Source organism: Punica granatum, chromosome 1 (assembly GCF_007655135.1).
Source record: "Punica granatum isolate Tunisia-2019 chromosome 1, ASM765513v2, whole genome shotgun sequence".
In the NCBI taxonomy this organism is placed as follows: domain Eukaryota; kingdom Viridiplantae; phylum Streptophyta; class Magnoliopsida; order Myrtales; family Lythraceae; genus Punica; species Punica granatum.
In genome coordinates this window covers 23,489,134-23,515,675 of record NC_045127.1, presented here as the reverse complement: position 1 = coordinate 23,515,675, position 26,542 = coordinate 23,489,134, and the positions used below count along the sequence as shown (strand labels likewise).

Here is a 26,542-nt window from a genome sequence, read left to right as displayed (position 1 = left end):
AAATGGAGGGTAATGAATGGAAATGGAGAGAGAGGAACTGGTGGGGGACTTCTCTGACCCTTCCTCGTCTGTTAAAGCTCATTAAGAGATAGGGAGGCAAACATTCTCCTTTGAAAAGTTAATTTAGAAAGATGGAAAGTGAGAACTAATTCTTCGTCCCGTATTTGACAGTCAGGATATGGATTGGGATTAGGATTTTGGAATCCTTATCTCGCATTTGGTGTCAATAGAATAGGGATAAGGTGAGATATAATTACTAAGAGACTAAATCCCATGTAGGGGGTGGGATAAGGGTGAATTGAGATTAATACTTACGTCGAAAGATAGAAATACCCCCCGCCCTAACATTTAATTAACCGAAATTGCCACTACAATTTTCCTTTTTTCTTTTTTTAAGGATTTTGTAACTTTTGCATTTTCATTGGCTGATGGAACAAACATGGCGAACGACAATTGTAACAAGATATTGGAAATTGGGACTGTCCACGTGAGACAGGATCGGGGTGAAGAGGACGATGTTACTATTAAGCTGAAGGTTAGTCTTACTGCATCTAGTTATTAGATAACCCAGACTATACGCAAGAAATGAATAACAGCGGGTTGGGTTAGTCACGTTGTGATAGTAACAGGTTAAATTGATCTTTCTCTATGGTTGTGGGCTTAACAGGAAATGAACAATTTCTCGGCTCTGTATCCTCAGCTGCGAGTTATCCGTGGATTTGTGTCGGATCAGGTGTTTATTCGACTTGTCAATAATAAGGAAACACGAGAAATAAAAAGGATAATTGCGGTATAATAATATTACTGCAATTAAAAGTTTATAAAATTACTTCAATTAAAAGTTTATAAAATGAAAAATGCGGTGAGCGTGTCCAGCACGCGACCTTCAGATCTTCAGTCTGACGCTCTCCCAACTGAGCTATCCCCGCTTATGCGACTGTTCTGTTTCATTCCTATATATATTACTAATATCCATAGTAAACCACAAAATGTAATTGTTTGTTCCAGCAAATAAGAGAGCAAATCATTGGCTTTGGGGAAGGTCGTGAATGGCTCTACTGCTTTAGCAGCCAATGGATGACCGACCCGGGAAAGCCGGGACTAGAGATTCAAGTTGGTTCCTTCCTTTTGAGAGTAGTACACTTGTAAGGTACCATACCTAATGAAGTGCTGTCCATTAAGATTATCGGCTAAATCCCCGACAAACATCCTTATAAAGGCGTCCAATGCATGCGCACATGTTCTAAAACCTTGTTGACAGCACCTGCAAATGCTGCCTGATTCAACCGCCAGACCCAGAGGAAGTCGCTCGAGTGCTTGAAGATCGACTCAAGTTTACCATTTCGATGAGAGACGGTTCTATCAGCTTCTTATCGCAGAATGTTTTTCCAACATAGTTTGCCCACTGATACAAATATCGGCTGGTAGAGTAATCAAATTTTTAGTCCTAATCCTATCAATTCATAAAATACAAGGGAGCCAAGCCACAGAATTTCTATAATTGTGAAACAATGACAAGAAAATGACTCAAAATCTAGCAAGGCTTTCCGAGCAAGGGTCTTTTGCTTTGTTACGTGCTGAACTCCTCGAGATGAAGTCCTTTCCTCCTCGCGGCATGAATTAACTTCTTGCAGTATGTAGAAGGATAGTCAAGCCCTCAACAACCTCCTAGATCCCCTCTTCAGTCTCAGGCGCAAAGAAAGGGTCCTCAGGGATTGCTTCCTAGTGACTGAGCAGGATGAGCATGCTCACAGCTCGGGAGGTCCACTTCCTCAGCTCATCCGCAAACCGGAAACTCTCTGCCAAGGTAACATAGGCATGAACTGTGATCAGGGGAGACCCTTCTTGCATTTCTTCCTTTAGGACCTGGGCCAGCCTTCTAAAGAGCACTGCATACATTGGTCCCAGGTAATAGGCTCGCATGTTCAGCTTGCAGTAGCACATGGCCTTGACTAACTGGGGAATATGCTGAAAAACAGCTGCCCGGCACACATCCTTAACTGTTGCCATAATTAACCTGCACATTGAAGATCCCGAGCTGCAGTGTCGGCTGATGGCTGTGTTACAACTCCTCCCCCTTGCTAAGTAAAGGGGAGATAAAAGCCTCGGCCATAAAAGCTAAGCCCCACATGGGCTCATCAGACAAGGGACCCGAAGATGCAGCAAGCTGAAATCCTGACACCACACTGCTCTAGAGACTCATTGCTTCAGCATAATGACAGGTCCGACTCTGGTGATGCATCAGGGGCTTAATAAGATTCATTACATGAAAATGAATGATACATCTTCCGTTGGGCATGGTCTTTTCCCTCGATCGTCTCCATATATATAGGAAAGGAGCAGTGGAGAGACTTCTAATCTCATCTTTGCAATCCTCTCATAAAATCCTTATATACATCTCCTGATGGACCCCTCCTGCAGCAGCATGCACAAGCTCCCCCCGGCTAGAAACAGTGACCTATACAAATGGAGTCTGCCCGGTTCAGAAGCCCCAGTCCTTTCACCAGAGCACTCACATCAGTGCGATCGAACCGCACGATTGCAACTCGCAGATTGGAGGACACCTGAAAGGCCATGGTTGAAAAAGGCCAATAATTTATCGTAGAAGAAAGAGTTGCAGTCTTTAGTATATGCTGACCGAGCCCGCGGATCGGATAGCCACCACATTCCCATACTTTGCAGAGGAAACCGGTTTTAATCCTTCCCATCATTAGATATAGAGTCTACAACTCAGATTCCTCTTAAGCTGAGAGCACAAAGATTCTCTGCCCTCCAGAAAGGACCCTGCTGAAGATCCTCGCAAATGCAAGAAAGCACTCATCCAATTTTTCAAATGAGTCTTCATGGTATTGTTCAATTTCGCTGCTTGTCCCTTCGAGGTAGCATTTTCACTGGGAGCAAACGCCTTGGTCACGAGAGCTGCACATGGAGCTTCATTACTGCGATCGCAAACCACAACGTTGTTTGGATTGCAGGTTATGGTGGGTTATTGAGAGTTATGGAGAGTTTCTATAGAAATTCACAACCCTCAATAACTCACCCCTATTGGGGATATTAATCCCACATAGAAAAGATAAATCAAAATCCATTGATTTATATGAGACTTGGATACCACCACTTATCAGATTGAGCTTTTAAGCCATAACCCACAATCCAGACCAGGAGTAAAAGCTCAGCCTCAGCAAGCACATCTTAGTCCACTCCACTATCCAAGACCTCTCTCTTGGGAAGCAACTGCAATTTTTGAAATGACTGAGCCCCAGTAGGACCAGGCGTACAATGAACAACCACAGACAAGATCGAATCTGAGAGTGGAAGCCAGCAGCTCATAATAGCTTGGGGGGCGATTTCAGGATCTTTATTCTGAAGCCCGTGAGGTGGAATGGACAAATAATATGTTTTGATGACTTTCTCGAGCATTTTTTCTGTCCCCCTCAGGTCCTAGAGCCGCCTGATAGACCTGGCAAAGCGGCTCAAGCACCAACTGGACAAACAAAACGTAGGCCTAGCCTTGAATCCCCCACTGGCTGCCTTCTTACCCACAAACATCTTGGTCTTAGGGTATTGGCCCAGAGCCTTCTGCAGGACAGCTGATAGATATTTCTCTGACTTGAACGTGCTTATGATCAGTTTACCTCGTGAAGAGTCCTCAACAGCCGGGTATAAGCCTCCATGGGGCTCAGCTTCGACTCACTGACCAGCCTATCGATCTCCTTAAGCGCCAAGCATGGGGTTGCGCTTTCTCAATCCTAGACTGCCACAATACAGCACGGGTTTTAATATTGACCCCTGTCACAGCATCCACATCCACTAATATCAGCACCTCAGCATGACTCAATCAGGTGGCCATCGAGACCTGGCTGCAGAATTCTATTTGGCCTAGGGAATCAATCGAGATTGAGTGAGTAGCTAGTGGAGAACAATGGAAGAGTTCTTCATGGTGACAGCTCCTCTCTATTCCTCATCCGAGAAGTCCATGAATTGGAGCTTATCGGCTAGCTTTCGATGGAGGACTTCCTCAACACCTTGGGCATTGATGGTAGCTCGCTCATGGGCTCATCTTGGCCCAGGCACGGCCTATTTTCCTTAAACCTCTAGTATTTCCTTCTACGAAAACTCTGACCTCTTCGTTCAATGAGGGAAGCTCCTTCAACCCAGGTTGAATCAGCAATGGAAGTGATGGATATTGATCTGGCTTCAAGATCGTTGAATAAGAGAGATCCCTAAATATCCATTTGAAAAAAGAGATGAATAGAGTTGATAGGGCGGTCACTCAACATGCAGCTACTCAGATATTAACCATGAATGTATCAGGAAAAAAAGTTCTGATTGGAACCTGCACTTGCACAAGGCACTCGAGTTAAAATCGACTTCTTTTCCTACAAAGCATTTGGATAAATAACGAAAGCTAGAAGGTAGCAGAACGAAATTGGCATGATACCAATTCAAGATCCAAGGGAGCTACAATTGCTCAAAAAACAAATATCGGCAGCATTCATGAGTCAGCATTCAAACTGTCATGAGTAACAAAAGCCAAAGTCAGCTTGCCCGCCTTCTAATTGTCCATGACATCCGAAATTCCGAAAGAGAGCAAAATAAGGCACTTTCACTTTCAGGGCCTTTCCTGAAAGAAAATCTAGTTCACTTGGAAGAGTAACCCGTCTCCGCAGTAAAGATTCAACTGTCAGGCATTTCCTCTTTCGCTCGCCTCTTGGTCTCAACCAAAAAATTTATGGATGTTGTAGTTACACTCATGAAATTTATGGATGTAAGCACTTCAAGAAGTGTCCAAAGTTAAAAGCGGATGGGGATGTTACAGTTGAAAAAGTATGCTGACAATCGGGGAAATAGCACTTGAACACCTCCAAATCTGGTAAAGTTTAGGCTTGTGCGATTGGAGATGCCATTTCATGTTCTTCCTGAGTCGCTTGGTCCCACAAATTTCACAGATTGTGTGTTGGTGAGAGAATAACATATGGGCTTTAACAAATCGACAGTGCTGAATGATTTCATGCAGTCGCAACAAAAGACCTCTGTTTTCACCAGTTTAATTGCGGTATAGCAAAACCAATTCAAGTCAATTAATAAAGGTATAATAGAACTTGAAAAGAAGGGGCCAAAGTACACCAAAAAAGTTGACTTACCATGGGAATCCTCATGCTTTCATAATCATTACCTTGATAGGCAAATGAATGGTTGCACCCATCAAGAGGACAACATGAAAAGATTTCCCTCATGCTGCAGAAGATGGCGAGCTGAGTGGTCTTTCATTTTATAGATTGCATTGCAGACATCTAGAGAGCACTTAAATGGCATCTATAGGAAAGAAAGGAAAGGCGTACAATTTAAGGCTTTGACAATAAGATTCTACAAAGATACCTAATCATCGATCAGATAACTGTGAACGGGTGCTCAAACCTCATGTCAAAGTTTTTGTGATCGGGGTTGACTTGATGGAGAGAATCTGGTGGTCACCGAACCTGATACTGGTCCATTCAAGTTCAAGGAATTTGGGATCCAATTTTCATAGTTCACACTATTAACATGGGTAATGTTATATTATCACGTCCAGCCAGTATCTTTCGCCCTGCAAGTGTTCATTTTTGGCTGAGATATAAAAGCAAAACTTGTAAGACAAGGACTAGGATCCTCATGAAATTCGCCATCATAGAATCAGTCGACAAACTTAGGAGAGATACATTTCAACCGGTTATAAATCTAGACGAGCATATCTTTTCCTAAATTCAATTTCATAGGTATGAGATTGCTGCTTGTTTAGCATAATGGAAGGCAGCAGGATACCAAGAACAAGATTAGCCAAAATAATCATACAACATCTTCGTCGCGAAATTGAAGACCATACCCGTCTGTACCACAAAATAAAGACAGGCATATACAAGGTAGTACATGACTTCAACAAATTTCAAGGTCAGTAAAGCAAGTGAGTGACTTTGCAAATGCTGCCTCAAATAAGCTGGTTTCTTAGATGTCATGCCGCGTTCTTCACAGGTATTCAACTTCTTCCCCTCAGTATTCTGGACAATTCACCTGGTCTCCTCTCCTCCTTCTCCATCTCATCCTGGTCGCAAAGAACAAAACAAGGAGATACAGCCGAAGCAACTATCATGAAATCAACTGAAAAAGGAGCTGAACGGAGCTGGGCTGAATTACCTTGTGGAATGAGAGGATGTGAGAGGTGATGAAAGACTTCTTTGATGTGCAGATTCCACAGTAGTTGCACTAATAGCGTCTTATATCCTTGAAAAAGCCTACTCTCTCTCCGACACCTTCCGCCATCTCTGGCAGTCAGGTTCGAGTGGATCAATCTACTCAATTCACAAGACTTGAACCCTAAATTTTGCTTAAGAAAAAAGGAATCACTAAACCACTTGAACCAACCACATTAGTACAACCTTCTAATTATGTCCATATCCACCTCTCTGACACAAACGAGATGTATTTCCTTCGTACTCAGTGGCAACCTCAATTTTCTTTGGGTGTGATACGGCGTCAAAGCCCGAATGCATTAAAATAAGATGTGGGAAAATCTAGCCTTAAGGGACAGCAGCTAAATTGATGAACAATTATTAGAAGCGACAATATTCTACCTTTGCGATAGGTATATCTGTCTGATGATCAGTGTCCAATCTAGCTGCTGCATGTTCTGATATTTAAGGAATTTTGTTTGAATTGACTTCCATGCAATGACGCGCCAAATTTCCCTTCTCGAAAGCATTTCGGAGCCTGTTGCCAACTTCCCTAATGGATTCTTCATTATAGTACTCCAGAGAAAAGGCTGATATATGGATTCGAACCCCGCTCTATCTATATTCGCCTCAACCTAGTTGAATCTACAGTGTGTTTCGATGGTAGAGTTTTGGAGAGGTGGGGTGGATTGCCACCTCTCCGTCCTCCTTAATAGCATACTTAACAAGATAAAAATCATTGCACAAGGCACAAGCTGATGGCGATAAAATTGCATTCGTGGAAAGTGTGAGAAGAGCTAGAGGAGTTAGGAATGAGGGGCGAAGACATGGTAGGCAAGATCAAGCAATTAGAGATGGAGTAGATAGGAATATTGGGAGTACTAAAATGACGATGCCACCTTTTCAAGGGAGGAATGACCCTGACGCTTTTATCGAATGGGAGAGGAAGGTGGAGCTTGTATTTGATTGCCATAATTACTCGGAAGAGAAGAAAGTGAAGCTTGCAGCGGTGGAATTCACTGATTATGCCATCGTTTGGTGGGACAAATTGGTTAAGGAAAGAAGAAGGAACCATAAAAGGCCTATTGAGACCTGGGAAGAGATGAAGACTGTCATGCGGAAGCGATTGTTCTCTCGTATTACTATCGGGATTTGCATTTAAAATTGCAGAGTTTAAGGCAGGGGACGAGGAGCGTGGAAGACTACCACGAGGAGACGGAAATAGCATTGATTCGGACAAACATTGAAGAAGATGAAGAGGCAACTATGGCCAGGTATTTATGTGGTTTGAACCGAGAAATTGTTAATGTGGTGGAGTTGCAACATTATGTGGAGATAGAAGAGATGGTTAGCATGGCCATGAAAGTAGAACGACAACTCAAGAGAGGGAGACCAGCCAAGCATGAGGGTGGTTCTTATTCGGGGTCTTCAAATTGGAAGTTGAAATGGGGTGCCAGTTCAAGACCAGTAGAGAAACCCAAATCGAATGCTGAAAGGAGCATGAGCAAGAGCCAAGGGGACAACAAAGAGAGAGGTAACTCTACATCCCAACCTCAAAAGAATAGAGATATCAAATGTTTTCGGTGTTTGGGGTCAGGGCATATTGCTTCTCAATGTCCCAATAAAAGGGCAATGATCATGCTAGATAGTAGGGAAATTGAAACTGAAGAAGAGGAAAGTGATTCAATGCCAACACATGATGATTCTAGTGACTATGAATATGCCGCTGAGGGGAATGCCTTAGTAATCATGCAAGCTCTTAATGCACAAATTAAGGAAGAAGAAAGAGTTGATGTGCAAAGGGAGAATATATTCCATACTAGATGCCACATGAAGGATCGGGTATGTAGTTTGATCATTGACGATGGTAGCTGTGTGAATGTGGCTAGTAAGTTACTTGTTGACAAGTTGGGATTGCGTACATTGAAGCATCCTAAGCTATATAAGCTGCAATGGTTGAATGAAAGTGGAGAAGTGAAGGTGAACAAGTAAGTTTTGGTTTCCTTTACAATTGAGAGATATAAGGATGAAGTTCTTTGTGATGTAGTGTCCATGCATGCTAGTCATATGTTGCTTGGGAGGCCATGGCAGTTCGATAGACAGGCAATACATGATGGTTATAAGAATCAATACTCTTTTGTCAAGGATGGTAGAAATGTGACACTTGTTCCATTGACACCTTATCAGGTGTATGAGGGTCAATTCCGAATCAAGAGATCAATTTGTGAGAAAATTGAGGTAGAAGTTGAGATTCAAAGAAAAAAAGAGAGTGAGCAAGTGAGAGAGGAAACTAGCAAGACTAGAGAGGAAGAAAATCGAGAGAGTGAAAACAAAGAGAGCTCACCTATAGATGAGAGGAAATAAATAGTTGAGACAAAAGAGAAAAAAATGAGTTTCTATGCAAAAGAAAGAGAGATTAAGAGTGCATTCAAAACTAATCGCCCAATGATCTTGTTCGTTTACAAGGAGACTTATTTATCTGACCTTAATTATTCTTTGCTAAGTTGTGTTACCTCTCTTTTGCAGGAGTTTGGAGATGTCTTTCCCACAGAATTACCCAATCGTTTGCCACCAATAAGGGGAATAGAGCATCAAATCGAATTTGTGCCAGGAGCCGCAATTCCGAACCGGCCAGCATATCGAAATAATCCAGAGGAGACAAAGGAACTTCAAAGGCAAGTGGACGAGCTTTTAACTAAAGGGCATGTGCGTGAGGGCATGAGTCTTTGTGCGGTCCCAGTATTGTTGGTGCCAAAGAAAGATGGTACTTGGCGAATGTGTGTTAATTGCCGCGCTGTAAACAAAATCACGGTAAAGTATCGACATCTCATTCCTCGATTAGATGATATGTTGGATGAATTGCATTGATCCACTTTATTTACAAAAATAGACTTGAAAAGCAAATACCATCAGATTAGGATGAAAAAGGGTGATGAGTGGAAAACGGCTTTCAAAACAAAACAAGGCTTGTATGAGTGGTTAGTTATGCCATTCTGATTAACTAATGCGTCTAGTACTTTCATGAGGCTCATGAATCATGTTTTGCGTGCTTTCATTGGAAAATTCGTGGTTGTCTATTTTGATGATATCTTGGCGTATAGTAAGAGCTTGAAGGATCATATCCATCATTTGCGACGCATGCTTCAAGCATTGAGACATGAAAAATTATACGCTAACTTGAAGAAATGTACATTTTGCATGGATCGAGTTGTGTTTTTGGGATTTGTTGTTAGTTCCAAGGGTATTCAGGTTGATGAAGAAAAGGTGAAAGCAATTAAGGATTGGCCGACGCCAAAATCCGTAACCGAGGTAAGAAGTTTTCATGGTCTAGCCAGTTTTTATAGGCGATTTGTGCTAGATTTTAGTACTTTGGCTGCTCCATTGACGGAAGTGGTTAAGAAAGAAATAGGTTTCAAATGGGGAGTAGAGCAGGAGTAAGCATTTAATTTGATTAAGGAAAGGCTTTGTTCTGCACCTTTATTGGTTTTACCTTATTTTTTGAAAACTTTCGAGATTGAATGTGATGCTTTCGGGATTGGTATAGGTGCTGTTTTGATGCAGGAAAAACGACCGATTGCCTACTTTAGTGAGAAGTTAAGTGGAGCCGCTTTGGATTATTCTACATATGACAAGGAACTTTATGCTTTGGTCCGCGCTTTGGAGACGTGGCAGCACTACTTGTGGTCGAAGGAATTTGTCATACACACGGACCACGAATTATTGAAGCATTTGAAAGGGCAAAACAAGCTGAATCGGAGACATTCCAAGTGGGTCGAATTCATAGAGATGTTTCCATACGTGATTCAGTACAAGCAAGGAAAGGAAAACATGGTAGCTGATGCATTATCACGGAGGTATGTACTTATCTCTACTCTAAATGCTAAATTTCTTGGGTTTGAACATCTTAAGGAGTTGTACATGCAAGATTCTGACTTTGGTGCTATATATAGTGCATGTGAAAATAGTGCATTTGGTAAATTCTATAAGCATGACGAATTCTAATTTAGGGAGAATAAGCTATGCATTCCTAATTCTTCTATGCGTGAATTACTTGTGCTTGAGTCGCATGGGGGAGGTCTTATGGGTCATTTCGGGGTAGTTAAGACTTTGGATATTTTGAGAGAACATTTCTTTTGGCCGCATATGAATAGAGATGTGGAGAGAATTTGCTCTAAATGTGTTACTTGTAAGAAGGCGAAATCAACAGTCAAACCCCATGGAATGTATATGCCTTTACCTTTTCCTAATGAGCATTGGACTGATATATCTATGGATTTCATCCTAGGATTGCCTAGGTCTAATAAAGGACGAGATTCCATTTTCGTAGTTGTGGATCGGTTTTCTAAGATGGATCATTTTATTCCATGCCGCAAAACTGATGATGCCACACATATTGTTGATTTGTTCTTTAGGGAGGTAGTGTGATTGCATGGGATACCTAAGACCATAGTTAGTGATCGGGATGCAAAGTTCTTCAGTCATTTTTTGTGCGTCTTGTGGGGAAAGTTAGGAACTAAATTGTTGTTTTCAACTACTTGTCATCCCCAAACGGATGGGCAAACTGAGGTGGTTAATAGGACATTGTCCATTCTTCTTCGTACTGTCATAAAAAGGAATTTGAAGTCTTGGGAAGATTGCATATCGTTTATTGAGTTTGCCTATAATCGTACAGTATATTCTTCTACTAACTTCTCACCATTTCAGATTGTGTATGGTTTTAATACATTAACACCTTTGAATCTAATCCCTTTGCCTATGAGTGAGATTTCTAGTCTTGACGGAAAGAAAAAGGCAGATATGGTGAAAAAGATTCATGAAGAAGCGAGGCACCATATCTTGAAAAAGAATAAACAATATGTCGAACGTGCCAACAAGGGACGGAAGAAAGTGACTTTTGAACCAGGAGATTGGGTGTGGGTTCATATGAAGAAGGAAAGATTTTCAGACCAACGGAAATCCAAATTGAGTCCACAAGGAATTGAACCATTCCAAGTCATAGGCAAGATAAATGATAATGCTTACAAAATAGATTTACCAGGTGAGTATAATGTTAGCCCAACTTTTAATGTTTCTTATCTTTCTCCAATTGATGTAGGTTTCGATTCGATGACGAATTCTTTTGAAGAGCGGGGGAATGATGAGGATTGTGGGCATGACAATGAGGCTGATGCACACAAACTTGGAAGTCGGACTCGTGAAGAGGGAGCTGAAGCACAAGATCTTGGAGGCTTGCATGTTCCGAGTGGGCCAATCACACGGGCGAAGGCTAAACAAATCCAACAAGCTATAGAGAGCTTGCTGATGGGCTTTTTGGGCAAAGAGGAGTCTAATTCAATTGGGTCTCCAAAGGCCTTTATTCAACTGACTTGCCATGAGATGCTGAAGATAGAATAAAAATCTGCCAACTATTCTAGATAGCCTTGATTTAGTTTCCTTTGTTATTTCTGGCTTTAAGAAACTAAGATTATTCTAGTTGCCTAGTTTATTAGTTTCTAGTTTCTCCTAGGCTTATATAAAAGAGGCTGAGTAGCTGATCATAGGTAGACTATTATGGTATTTTGGTGAGATTTTCTCCTTTATTCTTCATTGAACTCCTTCGAACGAACAAGTGTGACAGCTTGTGATTGTTCGGTACACTTTGATATTATTGGTTCTTGTTTCGTCATAAACAACGGGTAATAATCATTGTCTTGATATTGTTGGTTCTTGTTTCTCTATAAACAACGGGTCAATAATCCTCTTTATCTAAATTTGTGTTTGGCAATCTGGGAATCGATTCAAGTTGGTCGTCGGGTTTCACAATCCTTCGTGAGGTCCGCATTTAAATTCCTTTTCACAATCCGACGGCTTCTTTCTTTTCTTTCTATCTTTTTTTTTCAGCTCTATTTTTTTTAGCTGAATTTTTTTTCTCTCTTTTTTTTTTGAAGCTGGAACTTTTTTTTTCCATACTACCAATGCAAAACGAACAAGCTAGATGGAACGAAATTCAGCAAATTGAAACGAAAAGGATAAGATAAACCTGATTTGGAGCCTGATGCTCTGATACCAAAATGATGCGAACCTCATGAAGGATTGTGAAACTCGATGACCAACTTGAATCGATTCCCAGATCGCCAAACACAGGTTTAGATAAAGTGGATTATTGACCCGTTGTTTATAGAGAAACAAGAACCAACAATATCAAGACAAGAATTATTGACCCGTTGTTTATGAAGAAACAAGAATATCAAAGTGTACCGAACAATCACAAGCTGTCACACTTGTTCGTTCGAAGGAGTTCAATGAAGAACAAAAGAGAAAATCTCACCAAAATACCATAATAGTCTACCTATGATCAGCTACTCAGCCTCCTTTATATAAGCCTAGGAGAAATTGGAAACTAATAAACTAGGCAACTGGAATAACCTTAGTTTCCTAAAGCCAGAAATAACAAAGGAAACTAAATAAAGGCTATCTAGAATAGTTGGCAGTCTTTTATTCCATTTTCAACATCTCATGGCAAGTCAGTTGAATAGAGGCCTTTGGAGACCCAATTGAATTAGACTCCTCTTGGCCCAAAAAGCCCATCAGCAAGCTCTCCATTGCTTGTTGGATTTGTTTGGCCTTCGCCCCGTGTGATTGGCCCACTCGGAACATGCAAGCGTCCAAGATCTTGTGCTTCAGCTCCCTCTTCACGAGTTCGACTTCTAAGCTCGTGTGTATCAGCCTCATTATCATGCCCACGATCCTCATCATTCCCCCGCTCTTCAAAAGGATTCGTCCTCGAATCGAAACCTACATCAATCTGAGAAAGATCAGAAACATTAAAAGTTAGGCTAACATTATACTCACCTGGTAAATCTATTTTGTAAGCATTATCATTTATCTTGGCTATGACTTGGAATGGTTCAATTCCTCGTGGACTCAATTTGGATTTCCGTTGGTTTGAAAATCTTTCCTTCCTCATATGAACCCACACCCAATCTCCTGGTTCAAAAGTCACTTTCTTCCGTCCGTTGTTGGCACGTTCGACATATTGTTTATTCTTCTTCAAGATATGTTGCCTCGCTCCTTCATGAATCTTTTTCACCGTATCTGTCTTTTTTCCGTCAAGACTAAAATCTCACTCATAGGCAAAGGGATTAGATTCAAAGGTGTTAATGGATTAAAACCATACACAATCTGAAATGGTGAGAAGTTAGTAGAAGAATGTACTGTACGATTATAAACAAACTCAATAAACGGTATGCAATATTCCCAAGACTTAAAATTCCTTTTTATGACAGTACGAAGAAGAGTGGACAATATCCTATTAACCACCTCGGTTTTCCCATCCGTTTGGGGATGATAAGTAGTTGAAAACAATAATTTAGTTCCTAACTTTCCCCACAATACGCGCTAAAAATGACTCAAGAACTTAGCATCCCGATCACTAACTATAGTCTTAGGTATCCCATGCAATCGCACTACCTCCCTAAAGAACAAATCAGCAATATGTGTGGCATTATTAGTTTTGCGACATGGAATAAAATGTGCTATCTTAGAAAATTGATCCACAACTACGAAAATGGAATCTCGTCTTTTATTAGACCTAGGTAATCCATGGATATATCAGTCCAAGGCTCATTAGGAGTTTGACTGTTGAAAGGAGTTTGGCTCTAAATGGAGTTTGACCTACGAAAGATATATACATTACATGGGGTTTGACTATTGATTTCGTCTTCTTACAAGTAACACATTTAGAGCAAATTCTCTCCACATCTCTCTTCATATGCGGCCAAAAGAAATGTTCTCTCAAAATATCCAAAGTCTTAACTACCCCGAAATAACCCATAAGACATCCCCCATGCGATTCAAGCACAAGTAATTCACGCATAGAAGAATTAGGAATGCATAGCTTATTCTCCCTAAATAAGAATTCGCCATGCTTATAGAACTTACCAAATGCACCCTTTTTCACATGCACTATATATAGCACCAAAGTCAGAATCTTGCATGTACAACTCCTTAAGATGTTCAAACCCAAAAATTTTAGCATTTAGAGTAGAGATAAGTACATAACTCCGTGATAATGCATCAGCTACCATGTTTTCCTTTCCTTGCTTGTACTGAATCACGTATGGAAACATCTCTATGAATTCGACCTACTTTGAATGTCTCCGATTCAACTTGTTTTGCCCTTTCAAATGCTTCAATGATTCGTGGTCCGTGTGTATGACAAATTCCTTCGACCACAAGTAGTGTTGCCACGTCTCCAAAGCGCAGACCAAAGCATAGAGTTCCTTTTCATATGTAGAATAATTCAAAGCGGTTCCACTTAGCTTCTCACTAAAGTAGGCAATCGGTCGTTTTTCCTGCATCAAAACAACACCTATACCAATCCCGAAAGCATCACATTCAATCTTGAAAAATCAGGTAAAACCAATAAAGGTGCAAAACAAAGCCTTTCCTTAATTAAATTAAATGCTTGCTCTTGCTCTACTCCCCATTTGAAACCTATATCTTTCTTAACCACTTCCGTCAATGGAGCAACGAAAGTACTAAAATCTCGCACAAATCGCCTATAAAAACTGGCTAGACCATGAAAACTTCTTACCTCGGTTACGGATTTCGACGTCGGCCAATCCTTAATTGCTTTCACCTTTTCCTTATCAACCTGAATACCCTTGGAACTAACAACAAATCCCAAAAACACAATTCGATCCATGCAAAATGTACATTTCTTCAAGTTAGCGTATAATTTTTCATGTCTCGATGCTTGAAGCACACGTCGCAAATGATGGATATGATTCTTCAAGCTCTTACTATACACCAAGATATCATCAAAATATACAACCACGAATTTTCCAATTAAAGCACACAAAATATGATTCATGAGCCTCATGAAAGTACTAGGCACATTAGTTAATCCGAATGGCATAACTAACTTCTCATACAAGCCATGTTTTGTTTTGAAAGCTGTTTTCCACTCATCACCCTCTTTCATCCTAATCTGATGGTATCCGCTTTTCAAGTTTATTTTTGTAAATAAAGTGGAACCATGCAATTCATCCAACATGTCATCTAATCGAGGAATGGGATGTCGATACTTTACCGTGATTTTGTTTACAGCGCGACAATCAACACACATTCGCCAAGTACCATCTTTCTTTGGCACCAGCAATACCGGGACAGCACAAGGACTCATGCTCTCACGCACATGCCCTTTAGCTAAAAGCTCGTCCACTTGCTTCTGAAGTTCCTTTGTCTCCTCTGGATTACTTCGATAAGTTGGCCGGTTCGGAATTGCAGCTCCTGGTACAAAGTCGATTTGATGCTCTATTCCCCTTATTGGTGGCAAACGATTGGGTAACTCCGTGGGAAAGACATCTCCGAACTCCTGCAAAAGAGAGGTAACACAACTTGGCAAAGAATAATTAAGGTCAGATAAGTAAGCCTCCTTATAAACGAACAAGATCATTGGGCGATTAGCTTTGAATGCACTCTTGATCTCTCTTTCTTTTGCATAGAAACTCGTTTTTTTCTCTTTTCTCTCAACTAATTCTTTCCTCTCATCTATAGCTGAGCTCTCTTTCTTTTCACTCTTCCAATTTTCTTCCTCTCTAGTCTTACCAGTTTCCTCTCTCACGTGCTTACTCTCTTTTTTTTTCCCTTTAAATCTTAGCTTCTACCTCACTTTTCTCACAAATTGATCTCTTGATTCGGAGCTGGTCCTCATACACCTGATAAGGTGTCAATGAAACAAGTGTCACCTTTCCACCATCCTTGACAAAAGAGTATCGATTTTTATACCCATCATGTATTGCATGTCTATCGAATTGCCATGGCCTCCCAAGTAACATATGACTAGCATGCATAGGCACTACATCACAAAGAACTTCATCCTTGTATCTCCCAATTGTAAAGGAAACCAGAACTTGCTTGTTCGCCTTCACTTCTCCACTTTCATTCAACCATTGCAACTTATATGGCCTAGGATGCTTCAATGTATGCAATCCCAACTTGTCAACAAGTAACTTACTAGCCACATTCACACAGTTACATCCGTCAATGATCAAACTACATACTCGATCCTTCACTTGGCATCTAGTGTGGAATATATTTTCCATTTGCACATCATCTCTCTCTTCTTCCTTAATTTGTGCATTAAGTGCTCGCATGATTACTAAAGCATTCCCCTCAGCAGCATATTCATAATCACTACTAGAATCATCTTGTGTTGGCATTGAATCACTTTCCTCATCTTCAGTTTCAATTTCCCCACTATCTAGCATGATCATTGCCCTTTTATTTGAACATTGAGAAGCAATATGCCCTGATCCCAAACACCGAAAACATTTGATATCTCTATTCTTTAGAGGTTGGGATGTAGAGTTACCTCTCTCCTTGTTGTCCCCTTGGCACTTGCTCATGCTCCTTTCAGCATTCAATTTGGGTTTCTCTACTAGTCTTGAGCCGGCACCCCATTTCGACTTCCAATTTGATGAAGACCCCGAATTCGAACCACCCTCTTGCCTTGCTAGTCTCCCTCTCTTAAGTTGTCGTTCTACTTTCATGGCCATGCTAACCATCTCTTCTATCTCCATATAATGTTGCAACTCCATCACATTAGCAATTTCTCGATTCAAACCACATAAAAACTTGGCCATAGTTGCCTCCTCATCTTCTTCAATGTTTGCCCGAATCAAAGCTATCTCCATCTCCTTGTGGTAGTCTTCCATGCTCCTCGTCCCCTGCCTTAGACTTTGCAATTTTAAATGCAAGTCCCGATAGTAATACGAGGGAACAAATCGCCTCCGCATGACAGTCTTAATCTCTTCCCAGGTCTCAATAGGCCTTTCATGGTTCCTTCTTCTTTCCTTACCCAATTTGTCATACCAAACGATGGCATAATCGGTGAATTCCATCGATGCAAGCTTCACTTTCTTCTCTTCCGAGTAATTATGGCAATCAAATACAAGCTCCACCTTCCTCTCCCATTCGATAAAAGCATCAGGGTCATTCCTCCCTTGAAAAGGTGGTATCGTCATTTTAATACTCTCAATATTCCTATCTACTCCATCTCTAATTGTTTGATCTCGCCTACCATGTCTTCGCCTCTCATTCCTAACTCCTCTGGCTCTCCTCACACTTCCCACGAATGCAATTTCATCATCTTCCGCATAATCTTCATCTTCTTCATCGTGAGGATTCGGCGACTGGCGGATTAGTCTCATTGCATTGAGAACTTGCACATGCTGCCTGGGTTGCTCCCTCTGCATTTGATCAATTCGTTGATATTGTCGGTCCATTCTGTCACGGATATCTCCAAAAATAACTTCCAATCTCTCGAATTGTTGCTGCATGGCTTTCAAAGTAAAAGCAACATCTTGTTGACCGGCATTACTTCCATCCCCAGTTGTAGATTCATTGCCTTTTCCTGTGAAGCTCATGTTTGCACTACGAAAAGAAAATTGATGTTAGGACCTCACAACCACTCGCTCACGTGTTTGCCCTCAAATTATCGTCACTCAACACTTGTGTTTCGCTAAGTTCAATGGCTTTTTTTCCCTCTGATACGCTCACCACTCTTGCCTCTTTCCACTCTACTTTCCTCCTCAAAGTTCTTTACAGAACTCAGCAACTTACAAATTAAAGGCAACTAGCTCGTAGTAATTCAAAACATTAATTAATATATTGGCCCTAACTTGGACACAAACTAACAGGGAAATAAATGGTTAAAGGAAAGTTAACCAAGGAAAGATTTTAGGAATGAAGAAAGAAATATATTAGAGTAATATATGGATGAAAAGATATGGAGGATGATATAGGGAAGGGAATATGGAAGATCATGTATTGGGTAATTATGGGAGCAAAATCAACGAGGATCAACAACAAGGTAAATCACAACTTTAGAATGATCTGATGCAAAGAATCCATATCAAATTGACACTGATGGCTTCTTTCTTTTCTTTCTATCTTTTTTTTCAGCTCTATTTTTTTGGCCGAATTTTTTTTCTCTCTTTTTTTTTTATTTTTGAAGCTGGAACTTCTTTTTTTTTATTTTTTGCTACTACCAATGCATAACGAACAAGCTAGATGGAACGAAATTCAGCAAATTGAAATGAAAATGATAGGATAAACCTGATTTGGAGCCTGATGCTCTGATACCAAAATGATGCGGACCTCACGAAGGATTGTGAAACCCGACGACCAACTTGAATCGATTCCCAGATCGTCAAACACATATTTAGATAAAGAGGATTATTGACCCATTGTTTATGAAAAAACAAGAACCAATAACATCAAAGTGTACCGAACAATCACAAACTGTCACACTTGTTCGTTCGAAGGAGTTCAATGAAAAACAAAGAAGAAAATCTCACCAAAATACCATAATAGTCTACCTATGATCAGCTACTCAGCCTCCTTTATATAAGCCAAGGAGAAACTAGAAACTAATAAACTAGGCAACTGGAATAACCTTAGTTTCCTAAAACCAGAAATAACAAAGGAAACTAAATAAAGGCTATCTAGAATAGTTGACAGTCTTTTATTCTATCTTCAGCATCTCATGGCAAGTCAGTTGAATAAAGACCTTTGGAGACCCAATTGAATTAGACTCCTCTTGGCCCAAAAAGCCCATCAGCAAGCTCTTCATAGCTTGTTGGATTTGTTTGGCCTTCGCCTGTGTGATTGGCCCACTCGGAACATGCAAGTCTCCAAGATCTTGTGCTTCAGCTCCCTCTTCACGAGTTCGACTTCCAAGCTCGTATGCATCAGCCTCATTGTCATGCCCACGATCCTCATCAGCTTTCATTTCACCTTTTATGTTCCTACGATGTGCCGACATAGGAACATGTTACCGGTTCTCCATCCCGAGATATTGATAATCAGCAAGCCCCACCTAATAGCTCGGAATTTGCAAATTTGTTCCATAGTGAAGCGAATAAGGGCACAGAGACATTGTCTTCCTCGGAGTTGTCATCGTTGCTAGGGTCAGGAACACCCCAGACAATGTGGTCCCATGAGTCCTTCCTCGGCTACTTTCTCATTCGACTGAGTGCTCGAGTGGATAGCTAGCCTCATCACATAGAAGCTCCTTGAACATAAGTTCTCTTGTCACCAGCACTGCGTTCAGCTGTTGAGTTGCGCAAGGTCGATCTTGGCCCAATCTTTACAATGAAGGATCTAGTCCTCTTTGAGAGAGGAAGTATCAGAAAAAAAGAGCTTCAGTTGTCACTGAGTGAGAGCTTAAGACTCAAGTAATTAAAATTTAGTTACAAGTCGAAAATAAAATCTCCATGGTGACCATTTGCAGGACATGGGTTCATTAGAGACCCGCAGCCCATATGTATAGAGGATTTGGACTCTGGACGAGCTGCCAGTGCCCGTGTTCCATAATTCAGGATCCAAATATTTCCTAATCTCTTGTCGGTTAACAAAAGAAGCAAACGTCATAGGTCCTCCGATCCATCTCACATCTTCCGTCAATGCTTTCTAATTATCGGCAAATTTTCCATTGCTTTCAACTCTTCAAATGATACTTCCTACCAATCCAAAATGGGTAGGAAAAAAAAATTGAAGAATGGGATGCTCATCTATTCCACAACTCTGAAATGTTGCACAGGATTCTTATATTACACATTTAAAGAGATGATGAAGTGGTGCCACCATCTGGTTCAGAGGGACCAATAAGCGATAGAATCTCTATGTACAACCAAACTTCATATGGTGATCCCATCTGCTGCTTTTGTTCTCTTAAACCTGGCTAGCATCAAAGTACATTATTTCTTTTTATTTGTTTCTCAATGCTTGAGCCAGTAGTTCCTCAACTGAGCCATATGGAGCAATATCTCATCCCGACCTTGGTTCGTGACACTGCTGGTCATGATCCACGGTGGGGCCGTCTGAAAGAAGCCCCTTATCAACTCTTGGAAATCACTGACATTCTCCTCAGGTCTCTTCCCACCATTCTTTTTCTTCTTACGTTTGTCGCATTTGGTGAAGACCAATGTCATGGGGATCTGAAAAGCATGAGAAATTTTAGGACTTAAAGGGTTAGCCCGGAAGAAGAGAGACTATTGGGTGTAAATATATTTTCATCATTTTCAATGTTTTACACATAGTTTTCCAGAATTGCTCTTCCTTGTCTGCAGATGAATACTGTCTGGGACCTGAAAAGAAGGGAGGGGGGTTTGGGGGAGAGAGAAACAAACCACCAGTTCTGGAATAACCGCCCCCATTTTCAAGTTTTTTACGTTTCTCATACCGGAAAACAAAGGAAATGAGGGGCTGGTAAACAGCATTCATCAGTCTGCATTTTTCCATCACAAGAAGCTGAGACAATCACCTGATTCTCCCCCAACCAACTGGCATATTCAAGGTCGATCTTTTTGGCTGGAATACTCGCGTCTATTAGAAGGAACACCGAGACCAACGTTGATCTGTTCAGGAAATAGCCTTTCGTGAACTTGCCCCAGTCTGTCCTAAGTTCTTGAGGTGCAACAGCATAACTGTTTGGAGTAATTAGGGAAGGAATTAATAAGACAGCCACCAGATTTAACAAGCAGCGGAAATGGAGAATAAGCTTAAGAAAGTAATGTGCTCGTGTAAGCATCAAAAGAGTCGAACTAGAAATATAATTCCTCAAATCGATGCATTATATAAAATATCATTTATTACTTTTGCACTCCATTTCGCCCATGGACTGCCAGTAGGATGAGGGCCTGAACTGCAGACTGATTAACATGGGGAAAATGTCAGCATGGGGACTCTGACCCAGCCTATGATTTCAATGAAGTTCAAGAGGACCACGACCTACTGACTGAAAACCATAATTTGCTAGATGAAAGCGTGACCAATTACTTATTGCTACAAATAAATGAAATTTACGAATGTATAATGAATCAAAGACATGAGGTTGATCATAAACTCATGATGAACAGGTGGATGTAATGTCAAAGTCAGCAATAAAAGAGCGATAGAACCGGAGTAGCAGCTATTTTTGGCCATACCCATATCCAGGCAAGTCCACCAGATACCAGCTATCATTTATCCGGAAATGGTTTATGCATTGTGTCTTCCCTGCACCAAATACAATACCAAAACATTATTCGTCAACGGCATCCCCCTGACACCCCATTTAGCTGATAACTTCGAAACAGCTCAGCTCTGTGCACTGTTAATTTTGTTCATCAGTACCCCGACATAACAGTTCCATGCTCAAAGAATATTGTGATCATTGTGCCTTAATCCAGCTCTGCAATATAATCCGAGACTGGAATTTCCGATAACTGATGCAATGATATATGACTCATACACCGTTCATAATGACTAACAAATAGAGGAGCATCCTTTCCTCGGGTAGACATTAACACAAACATGTTGTGGGCTTTGCTGAAGCTCCATTCAAGTTTGATCACCAATGGCTATTTGTCTCGTCTCCACTACAAAATTGTTAACAGTATGCATTTTTCGTGGATTATGAGAAAACGAACCAGGCTTCTTCGAAGTGAGAGCGAGCTTCCTCCTCCTGACGAGCGAGTTGAGGAGCGAGGACTTCCCGACGTTGGACCGACCCACGAGGGCGAACTCAGGGAGGCCGTCGGAGGGGCAGTCCTCGGTGCGGACGCTGCTCTTGACGAACTCAGCCTCCGCCACCTGGGCGTCCCTGGCGTACCTGCTGAGCACGATGTTGGAACCCTTCAGCACCCTCGCGCTAAGGTCGGAGCTGTCGCAGGGCACCTCGGTGTCGGGCGGGACGAAGAGCCTGTCCAGCGGGATCTCGATGCGGGGTTCGAGGAGCTCGGCGGCGGCGGGGGGTTCGGCTGCGGGAGGCCGCTCTGCGGCCAAGAGGGTCGAGTAGTGTGGCCGGGTGAGGAGCTTGGAGAGCGGCGGTGTGGAGAAGAGGGAGCGATAGGTGAAGAGGGATTGGGGTTTGGGGAAGAAGGCGGGGAAGGGGAATCTTTGGAGGTGAGTCAACACCATGTCTATCCCTCGCTGTTTCTGTGAAAGACCGAAAATGACGAACTTTTTGGCGCCGGCGAAGAAGAGGAGACGTAATATAACGGACGGGAACGATGATGGGCACATAGTCCGGTCGCTGCAGTAAATTTTTCATGGCAAATTTCCTTTTTCTTTGTTTTTAAAAAGTAAATTTCATTTCATGACCTAAATAAAAAAATTAATTTTTACAAATTATATATAAAAAAAATCACTACATAACAAATTACATGGATTTTCAGGAAAAATTTCGTTTTGTAAAAATTTATAGATGTTTTCTTTTCGTATCAAATGTGTAATGACGTTACTTTTTTCTTTAATTGGATATTCTATCACGGTTGGTTAGCAAAAACAATAACCACGGTTGTTTTTTTCTCGGCTGTGATCCCATTCGATAAGATTTGGACCATACACGTTAAAATATTTTTATCTTAATATTCACTCCTTGTAGTTTGCTTATCGATATTTTCAATCAAATAATTAATAATTTCATAACTTAACAAAAAAAAAGACAAAAAAAATAATAAACAAACAATTATCGATGTGAATGATGTGGCATTTCGATGAATAAAGATAACTATCGAACAGTCAAACTCAAACTGTTACAATTTGCAATACATTCCCACTAGTTGATTTTCAGACTTTACCCACATATTAAACTGAAAATGTCGAAATCAGACTTAACGCAGAATCTTTTACAAGGATTCCAGGGTCTTAAATATCAAAAATCAATCTTACGCTCGATTCCTGTTTTCCATTATCTTTATTCATCGAGAATTGTTTCTTTATTATTTTTTATTTTATTTTTTTAAGTTATAAAATTATTATTTATTTGATTCAACCAGTATATTTCGATTCGATTTCATATCAAGCCGAATATGTTTCGTTCACAGGTGTGACCAAGCATCGTCGAGAAGATGCGTGATCGAAAATATCGATAATCAAACTATAAGGGGTGAATCTTAAGGTAAAAACATATTTGTCACGTGTACGCTCTCGATCTTACCTAACGAGATCTAACCGCTGAAAAAAGAAAAAACAACCGTAATAGCTTGTTAGAAGAGTTGTGGAGGAGTTGATTATAACCATTCCTAGTATGCAATTTAAACAAGCGGTAAATGCTCATTTGGTGGCTTAGTTGGGCCGAAGTGGGCCATAGTTTTAATCACTTGACATGGTAGTTTATGACAGATTTGAGACGAAAGTTAAAAACATAATAACAAATCTATATATATATATAATAAAATGAATTAAGTATGTAATAAATGTTTCTAATAACTGTTATCAATATTCTAAATAAAAAATAAATATGTCATTAGAGGAAGAGACTAAGGTCACATGGAGATGGTTTCTAATAAGACTTTCTGAAGATAAACGACATCCAAGACCACATGATTGGAAATTTAATTCTGACATGGAAAACGTATTGTGGACTTTTCCTTACAAACAATCATTTTAATTGAGAAGTACCAAGTGTTAAGCAGTATAATGAGGATTTTTCATTGTTTTGCAGGGTCTTATACCTAATATGGAAGATGTCCAAAAACAAGGCACGGGTTTTGTACGAGACACTTAGAGGCCAATGTTTGAACAAGCCAGAGAATTGTAGAGATAAGAAACTTCTTGTGGCATTGTGCTCAGTGCAAGACAATGCTAGATTTTAAGAAGAAATTTTTGGAGTTTAAAGAGGTGAATGAGGCTACCTGGAGTTATTTTGATAATTTACCTCATCACAGTTAGAAAAAGAGCAGCATTTAGTTGTAACCAAGAACTATGCTTTGACCAACAACATATCCGAACAATTTAATGTAGCTATAGTCATATTTAGAGGGAAGTCCATCATTTCAATGTTGGAAGAAATAAGGATATATTTAATGAACAAGATGAACAAGAGCAAGAGCCAAATGGATAGGTATAGGGGTCCAATCACTCTTGTTGCACAGTCCAAGCTTGAGCTTGGCAAGAAAGAGAGCAATTCATGGATTTCCTATGTGGGTAGGAGATGGATTCAGGTGCAGCATGTGGTGAGACTGAATGAGAAGTATGTGATAGACATTAAGAGTTAACATGCTCTTGTAAAGAATGGGATTTGACTAGAATCCAATGTGCTCAAGCAATAGCTTGTATGGGCTATAACAACTTGTAACCTGAGCTATTTGTACATTAATATTACTCAAAGGATACATGGGAGAACACCTACATGCCATTCATTCAACCAGTAAAAGGGACCGACGGGAAAAGAATGGAAATGACCCTATTAACCCTCCAGTGTATGGTAAGGGTGGAGGTAAGCCTAAGAAGAAGAGCTCCAAGGCCAATGATTTGCATGAGAATCCATTCAAGGTAAAAAGGAATGCAAGGCATTCAAAGGTGGAAAGTGTGATGTAAAGTCATAATAGTAGAAAGCAGTGTTATCAGAACCGGACCGGATGATGAACCGGAAGGGATACGGGGTCATGGGTTTATGGGTCCAACCGGGGGTTCGATGGGTCGGACCGCTCGTTTATTTAAAATAAAATAAATATTCATATTATTAAAAAAATTATGATAATTAAGATAAAAGTATGATGATTTTAAAGAAATATAATAATAGTATAAGAAAGTATCTATATATTTAATATTTCTTACTTCAAAATAAATATTTTATTTTAATAAGTACTTAAAAGTAGAGTTAAAAGAACAAAAAAGTGGTGGTGGCTTGGTTGGTAGTATGCTAATATGAGAAGTAAGAGGTCATGAGTTCAAATCTTTACACAACCAACCAATTTTTATATTAAATAGGAAACCCATAAAAACCCATAGAACCGGCCGGTTTAATGAAATTTTGCTTAAAACCGGCCGGTTCAATGGGTCCGGCGGTTCAAAGCTACCATTTCGGTTTTTAGGCGAACCGGACCGGACATGGTGCCGGTTCCCGGTCCGACCGGTCAAACCGGCCGGTCCGGTCCGGTTCTGATAACAATGGTAGAAAGTGTTGCGGAACAGTAGTCAAAGAAAAACCAACAAAGAAAGTCAAGATTTCTGCCAAGGATGGGGTATTCTTATCAAATAAGTATTTGAGTATTGAAAAGAACGAATAATGACGCTACCTTATATTAGTATGAGAATTTCACATACTTTTTGTGCAGGGCAAATCTATCAATGATCAAGGAAAAGGAAAATCTATGAATGTTCAAGGACCATAAGCACAACCTCAACATAATATAAGTCATGCATTCACAATCCTATAGAATCAAATCCCACCATCATCAAGCATGTCCAATGAATCGCAAGTACCACATTAGGTTAAAAGTTCATTGTAATGACAGTATTTGTTCCAACACCAAGCATGGCCAATCAAGCACGAGGTATTATAGTAAAGTATTATTCAGCCTCATACTGCAGCTTATATAAAATATTTCAACATTTTCTTTTTTCTTTGGTGCTGGGTTTAAGGCCTCAAGATGCCCCCTATATATGTTAACTCCAACTATTCGGAATCAAGTGTATCATAATTATCTAACATGTAATATATTGGATTGGTAGATCAAATTATTCAAATCCATTGTAATTCTTGGAGTTAAGTTGTGGAATTGTTCATGTTTTACCGCAGAAGAAATGGACCTATGGATGGGGGGTGGCTCCCAATAGGCCTTATGTATCTGCACCAAGCCTCCCGCACCTACCAAGCATGCCAACTTCATCTGCAATAAGACCCCTACCTTGCTGGCCTCTATCTCACTGCTCATGTTTTGCTCTATTCATGATGAGGGAACTGTTACGAGTGCCTCAATTGAGGAGTCTCGTGCAACCACCAATTCCAACTCCTCCATAATCTGTTCAGAAATTCCCCCGAAACCAGTTGAGTGGCGGGGACAAAAATGCGTTACAAGGACTATGTTAAAGAAGATGAGTTCAACAAGCTAGTCAAAAGTCAACAAATCCAAAACCAGCTCATACGGCTCTGGAATAGTGTGAAGCAAGATCAATAGGGGGTTCTTCTAGAAAACATAAAATATGCAGATTTAGGACATCACTTACAGTCTCTTTTTGCGAAGCAAGATATCAATTCTGGTCGCAAGTGATCTTATACTTTTTGGTATACTTGACAATGGGGTACGTATCATTTGATGGTGTTTTGTTTTAATGTTATGGTTTAAATTTCTTATTTAGTTTTGGTCGTGCCGTTTTACTTTAGTTTAGAATCATTGAGAAAGACAATGCAAGAGTTCTAAACATCAAAGAAAAATGTGGTACAAGGACACTTTTATTGCTTCATGCAATACACATCATAAGAGTTCTTCAATCAAGAACAATCGTAAGCAGCTTTACCACCACCCTAAAACTGCCAAGCACCAACAACAATTCTTTCTAAACTAATAAAGTACTACTAA

The 26,542-nt window shown here is 40.4% G+C and overlaps 1 protein-coding gene and 1 pseudogene across 2 annotated transcripts; both read right to left on the bottom strand.

Annotated features, from left to right (window-relative positions):
- Positions 1-1,433: 1,433 nt before the first annotated feature.
- LOC116204565 lies at positions 1,434-6,297 on the bottom strand (annotated as a pseudogene).
- Positions 6,298-19,730: 13,433 nt separating this feature from the next.
- On the bottom strand, positions 19,731-22,291 carry LOC116192973 (GTP-binding protein At2g22870). 2 transcript variants are annotated; one of them, XR_004154177.1, is made up of 5 exons: positions 21,665-22,291; positions 21,182-21,251; positions 20,850-20,905; positions 20,518-20,680; positions 19,733-20,191 (listed from the first exon to the last, which is right to left on the bottom strand). XR_004154177.1 is itself a non-coding variant. In XM_031521689.1 (4 exons), exons 1-4 carry the CDS (start codon positions 22,257-22,259, stop codon positions 19,973-19,975), a joined length of 1,047 nt encoding a protein of 348 aa, XP_031377549.1. In that variant the 5' UTR covers positions 22,260-22,291; the 3' UTR covers positions 19,731-19,972. The 2 variants fall into 2 exon arrangements, 1 of the variants encoding a protein (XP_031377549.1); XM_031521689.1 differs by lacking the exon at positions 20,850-20,905 and having other exon boundaries at positions 19,731-20,191.
- Positions 22,292-26,542: the final 4,251 nt, after the last annotated feature.